Source organism: Echinops telfairi, unplaced genomic scaffold (genome assembly GCF_000313985.2).
Source record: "Echinops telfairi isolate 266 unplaced genomic scaffold, ASM31398v2 ScPeMD7_18;HRSCAF=68, whole genome shotgun sequence".
Taxonomy (NCBI): Eukaryota; Metazoa; Chordata; class Mammalia; order Afrosoricida; family Tenrecidae; genus Echinops; species Echinops telfairi.
In genome coordinates this window covers 87538277-87545160 of record NW_022103915.1, presented here as the reverse complement: position 1 = coordinate 87545160, position 6884 = coordinate 87538277, and the positions used below count along the sequence as shown (strand labels likewise).

Genomic DNA, 6884 nt, shown 5'->3' with positions numbered 1-6884 from the left:
CTGTACAATTATGCTTGATTTAGTAGAATTGTGGATTGTAATAATATCTGTAAGAGCTCCTAATAACATGGTTTTATTTTAAGTAACCATCACAGGGAAGAAGCAGGAAGTAGGTGTAGCAGTAAAAGAACTAGGTTAATGTGACTCCAGAAAGTATTTACTCCAGGTTACTCTCTGAAACAAGTGGTGGATAATGAACAAAGGGAATGGGCTGCTTCCAGTCTAGCTGCCTTTGTCGGTTTGTGTTAGAGACACTCTGGGCTGCTTCTTTCATTGTCATCGTTCTGTGCTGTTAGGAACTCTGCTGGTGTAGTTGCTTGTTGGGCTGCTAACCACACGGTCCCAAGTGCAAAGCCACCAGCCACTTCTTGAGAGAAGAATAGGGCTTTCTACTCCTGGAAAGAGATGTGGCTGCTAGCCGAGGAGAGGTGTCGCTGTGGACCAATAACTGTGTCCTTAATGTTTTCTGATCCTGGCTTGTGATCTGTTAACTTCCCTACTAAATGATCATGAATATTGTCTGTGAGTTCTGTGTGAGCATTACAACAAATTAGTACCCAGCAGAAAAGTAGAGGATTGTGGGGAAAATGGTTGGTGTCAGAATAGGCTAAAAAATGGATGGAGGGTTGAGGCCTGTCTGAACTCTGCCTTGTGGCAATTGGTCTTGGGTTGTTGTAGAGAGGGATTCTCCTTCTCCCTTCTGCAGCCAAAGGAGGTGAATATAGCCTCCTCCTCATTTACTCACTGACAATATAAAACGACCAGGCTTTTATTTCAGCAGCCATTCTGACTCAGGAAGGTCACATGTGGTACATATCACTATGTCCCAAAATTTTCATGACTCCATAGGGTTTCCAGAAGCAGATAGAGGCACCATTCAATGAACTCGGCATGGCAACAACACTTCAATTAGTAGTCTACCAATTGGCCATTTACACCAAATCGTATCAGTTAAGCATAAGAGAAAGCTTGGGAAGAGTGTTTATAGCCACCGGAACAAGAGAAACGTAATTAAAACATATAAAAACACACAGGACCCCTGGGGTGAGGGAATGGAGAGGAGACTTTGGGTGTTTGTAAAGTCAATTATGGAAGATTTGGTTTGGTTAAAATGTCAAAACTTTATCGTTTGATCTCCCTTTTCACCCATTTTGGAAGAAAGATGTAACTTTCTACTCCCATAGAGTTGTCGCAGAAACTCATAGGAACAGTTCGCCCTTTCCTACAGGGTTGCTGTGCGTCCGCATTGACTTGATAGTAGTGAGTGTTTTGAGTTTTTTGACCAATTTTAAAGTTGTTTCACTTTTTAATACTTTCTATTTTCTTTTTCTTGAAGTTTTTCTATCTTTTGTCTAGTCATGGTTGGTTGGTTGGTTGGTTGGTTGGTTGGTTGGTTGGTTGGTTGGTGGTTGGTTGGTTGGTTGGTTGGTTGGTTGGCTGGTTGGCGGTTGGTTGGTTTGCTTCCTGTTTATGTTTTATATGGCTTTCTGTATAATACATCCAAGATAGGTAGCTCTATAGAGACGTGACTGGATTGATAATTGCTTAGGAGCATGGCAGGGGACCATGGGAGAAACTGAGCCCTAACAATGAGTATGAGAAGAAAATGTTCTGAACTCCATTGTGGTGATAATTGCACAGATCTTTTTAAGGTGACTGAATGATTGAATTATACAGTATATGATTTATATGCTAATAAAACTTTTTTATGTGAGAAGTTAATCAAGTCAACAAAACTTTATTGAGGAGCATTGTTTGTGTCCACAATTGTTTTTGAAATTATAGGAATAGTGCTTTAAAATTATTCTCAATGTTAAGACTTTTTTCCCCAATCTCGTTAGTTTAAGGATTATTGTTAAATTATTTGTGTGTTTACAACACATTCACAAGTTGCTATCCTCTGAAAAAGAACAATTTGCTTTGGTGAAGGCATAATTTTAGGATGATAAAATATACCAATCAGTTTATAATGAAAAAAAAAAACAGCCAGAAGTTCAGTTATAGAGAAACTTGAGGGGGCTTCAAAATGTTCCCAAAAAATCAATTATATTTTAATCCCTTTTTTCCACAAACTTTTATAAGCCTCCTTGCATATGAAAATCTTATTAACTTGGATTTCACATAGCGGGTTCTATCTAATCCCAGATATATCTGGGCCCCAAGAGTAATAGCTTCTTAAAACTAATCCTGAGTGTAATGAATTCTTCAAAAGTGCTTTCCCAATAAATGAAACCCAATAACTCAAATGAAAGCAGCATGATCGCATGTGCTTCATGACCTTTCATCCTCCTAAACTTGAATGAAGCATTAGATTAAACTCAACCTTTAAATCCTTTTGCAATTTTCCACAGAAACAAATACAAAATATTCTTTAAGGCCTCCTTCATATCTTTGTTCCGGAAGTTATAGATCAGGGGGTTAAAGAATGGAGTTGCCAAAGCATAGAATAAAGTCACAAATTTCTGCATTCCAGAATGTTCCCCAGAACCTGGACTAACATACATCACCATGACTGAGCCATAGAACAAGGACACCACAGCAAGGTGAGAGGCACATGTAGAGAAAGCCTTATGCCTCCCTGAGCCAGATGGCATCTGCAGCACCACTCTCAGGACACAGAAGTAAGTGCCAAGAATATACAGGAAGGTGAGGAAGATAATGAGAGAGCTAATAATGCCACAGGTAAGAGTAGTTCCAGATACTGGAGCACAGGACAGTGCCAGCAGAGGTGCCAGATCACAGAAAAAATGGTCAATAGTATTTGGTCCACAAAAAGGCACCTGCGATATTAAGGTCAGAGGGGTCAGTAACCAGAGAAAACCACCTGCCCAGCAGAAAACCACTAGCTGGATACACAGGTGATCGGTCATTATGGTGGGATAGTGAAGAGGTCTACAAATAGCAAGAAATCTATCAAAAGACATCACTGACAGAAACAAGCCCTGAGCCGCACACATGGAGAAGAAGAAATAGAACTGGAGTAGGCAGCCAGAATAGGAGATAGTTTGGGTGTGAGAGATGGCGTTGGCCAACAATTTGGGGACATCCGAATTGACATAGCAAATCCCCAGGAAGGCAAAGTCGGCCAGGAGGATGTACATGGGCGTGTGCAGTTTCCTGCTTGACCACACCGCACAGATGATAGACATGTTCCCCACGAGGGTCAGGAGGTAGATGAGAGAAAAGACCAAGAAAAGGAAGATTTGGATCTCTCTGCGGTAAGGGAAGCCCAGGAGGATGAATTCACTCACAGACCCAGAGATCATCCTATCCTTCAGGATCGTCATTGTTCTGACCTAAGAGGGCGAAAAGGATCGTAAGAACCACAGATCTTGACAGTTTTTCTTATTATCATTAAAGAAAAATGTATTTGAGCTTGTGAAGTTGTTGTTTCTTTTAGAAGAGTTGGCATGCTTTCACTCTCTCTCTCTTCCTTCCTCATTTATGCAATAAACATTCACTAGCAAATATTACCAAGCAGACAAAAATAAATCCAGGTAACTGACCCTTTTACAGAGTTTGTATCAAATACCTTTTGTTCAAAGATACTTTAAATCCTTACAAGATAGGATTTCCATATAGATAGGCTTTTTCCCCAACTTTTTACTATGACAGATGAAATTTTACAGAACAAATGGGCTTTCCATTCAACAACCCATGCATATTTGTTTTGTGACATTAATTGTAATCCCCACAGTATAACAGCACTCTTCCCACTTTCTCCTGTGTTTCCCATTTCCATTTATCCTTCTTTCCTATCCCTTATGAGATAGTTAGGGTTTATTGTGCCAACCTGACCGATAAACACATGTGGGATTAATTGAAGGGAGGAGCGATAAATGGCTCGGTGAGCCTCGCCTTTCTGGCTCTCGAGTCTTTTGCTCTCTGATGGTCCAACCAGGGTGTAGCTGCCTTAGTCAGTTCCCTGCTTCAGCTTACAAGGCTCACATCCCTGAGGAGAAGCCACATGGACCTACCCTGATGCAGCCCTGGGTGCTGGAGCAGCTGTGTGGAGACCCCTGCCAGCACTGAGATGCTTACATGCTCACTGATTCAGCTTTCCTCCTGAAGTAGGTGGCATAGTGTGTGTTTTGTGAGATTGAGGAGGAAATTATACATCAGTGTTGGACATATGTGTTCATAATGGTGGACTTACAGGCTTGGAAAGCACTGAGTTGGGATGCTTTCTTAACGTACACTTACCCTTTATATAAAACTCTCCCATATACACATGCATTTCTGTGGATTTGTTTCCCTAGTCTACCCAGACTAACACACCTTCCTTCCTTCCTTCTGAGCTTTCTACCTGGATAAATGCTGCCCTTTTGATCTGGTATGGTTGATCTTTCTAAGGAGTGTGTACCTCCCCAATGTTATTGATGGGCTTTCTAGATCTGTCTATTGTTGGGCTGAAATCTGAGCCATGGGTGTGGGATTGAGTTCACTTCCAAGCCTGCGCAGTATCTACAGATCATAGTCTCTGGAGTTCCACCAGTCTCTTCTTACATACACAGATTTTTAGCAATTTAATCTGAGTGGAAAATATTTTAAGATATTTGCTTTGAAATACCGTTTACATAGCAAGGAAAAGGTTTTGTATGTTTCTGAAAATTTCATGGGAGGATCACTACAGACTACAAGGTGGATGTCAACATCCTTCCATCTACATCATGATGCTTCCATTTACAAAGTGGATGTGATGAATCGAATTAATTTTTCTGTTGTCATTCAGTTGGATTATATTCAGTTGGAAAGTATTAGGGAAGCTTGTGTTGCGAGTTGGCTCTCAGCAGCAAGTTTACTAAGAGCACTTATGGAGGCAAGAAAATATTTGGATACAAGAAATTATGTTCAAGAGTGAATCCAGAATAATAAAGACAAATCTTTTGTAAAACAACAGGGAGTTACCAGGCACAAAGAGAGGGCCATGTGGCAGAGAATTCAGGCAGTCTGACTAGTTCAGCTCTAATTTGTCAGTGGAAAACAGGAGATGATCTAGAAGAGAAAGATGGCCAATGACATCTAAGAAACATTTCACAAGATTATTTGATGTGGGGTAATGAGATTAATGAGGATTCCCTAGTTGAAAGGTTAGCCTGCTAATAAAATGACCGGAAGTGCAGTCCATCCTGAGTCCCTTACAAAAAGTTCTGATCTACTTCCAAAAATCAGCTATTAAAATCTTCCGCATCACAGTTCTATTCTAAGATAGGGTGGCCATGAGTTCAAAGAGTTGATTTCTCAGCCCTCTATTTTCTTCTGAATCTTTTAAATCTAAATATTCAGTTCATGAAATAAAGTAACAGTTACTTACAAATATTTCCTCTCCTATAAGTCACACAGAATTGGAGGAGAGTTGCTATGTTACTATATCTGTGAAAGAGAATAATAAACAACAGAGTTAGTTATCTCAATTACTGCCAAAATCTAAAAATAAATTTAAAAATTCTATTTTCCCATCTTCCAGGAACACAATTCTTTTGAAGATGATCTGCAAAGACAAAATGAAATTTTGACAAAAGACATTTTCTTAATCCTTATCTAATAAAATTTGTATAATAGTCATAAATTTGGTGTTCCTTTTTCTTATGAATGCATGAAACAAAATGAACCCTAAGACATAGGAAAGAAGTTACAGCTCCACATACTCAGATATCCTGAATGCAGTCCAAAGGTCTGAGATGTTAGCTCTTTGTTTGGTAAAGAACTCCGTGTGGTTCCTTTCTTCACAGACATACCTTTGTGACTTTACTCAGAGAATGTAACATGCCAAGAATCTCTTCATTTCCCATTACTTATACCTTCCAGATTAGGAGTGTCTGCCTCTGGAGACCACAACCTCATGAGCAATGGAAGCAATTAACGGGCATCACACAGACCTGAGTGTGTCTCCTCTACAGTGATGATCATATTGGAAACGAAAACTATGTGATTCACAGAACCCAGGTACAGGAATGGGAATAGTGATACCTAAAGGGAAGGGGGGAGGAGGGAGGAAGGGGGTACTGATCACAATGAATGGCACATAACCACACACACACACCCTGCAGGGGAAAGAACAACAGAAACCAGAGGGGAAGGGAGACAGCAGTAGGAGTGAGATATGAAAATAATAACAATCTATAATCTCTCAAGGGACCATGAGGGTGGGGGGGGGAAACAAAGAGGAGCTGCTCCCAAGGGCTCAATAGAAAGTAAATGTCTAGAAAGGAATGGTGGCAATATATGTACTAATATGCCTGATATAATTGATGTATGGATTGTAACAAGAGTTGTAAGAGGCCCCAATAAAATTATCTTTAAAAAAAAACTATGTGATTATTCATACATGCCTGTGTAGACACTCTCACATCCCCATACACTTATTGTAGGCTAGTCACTCAATAGTGCTACCTCCAGAGTTATTTGATCTGGCCTTAAAAATGTCCCTTAGGTAACAAATCTTTCCACATGAGATGCATCATTGCTTTCACGGTTAGTGAAGGTAGTTTTTGTGCCAACCTGGCCAATAAACACGTGGGATTAATTGAAGGATGGAGAGATAAATGACTTGGCAAGCCTCACCTTTCTTGTCTCTTGCTCTTTTATCATCAGACCAGTGTGTAGTTGCCTTGCTTGTTATTTGACTCAATTTGCAGCCTACACTACCTGTGGGACACCTAAACCGTGGACCATGTCACTGTAATTTGAGGTTCCTTCAAGACCTGCTTCGCCACACCATTAGAATTTACATCTCTTGAACTGGGGACTGTCGGACCCTGTCATCTGGCTGACTGTGGGTGACCTCCCTTGCTGTTTTCTGCCTGTGGCCAGATAGCCTGAAATGCTCTACAGAGGACTACCTGGTGGCCCTCAAGACTTGAAGAACTGCCAGTGTCTCACAA

General features: G+C 40.5%; 1 protein-coding gene across 1 annotated transcript; it reads right to left on the bottom strand.

Annotated features, from left to right (window-relative positions):
• Positions 1-2318: 2318 nt before the first annotated feature.
• On the bottom strand, positions 2319-3287 carry LOC101662835 (olfactory receptor 11H6-like). The gene has a single exon (XM_030884902.1). The coding sequence runs from the start codon at positions 3285-3287 to the stop codon at positions 2319-2321; it is 969 nt and encodes a 322-aa protein (XP_030740762.1).
• Between the last annotated feature and the right edge of the window lie 3597 nt (positions 3288-6884).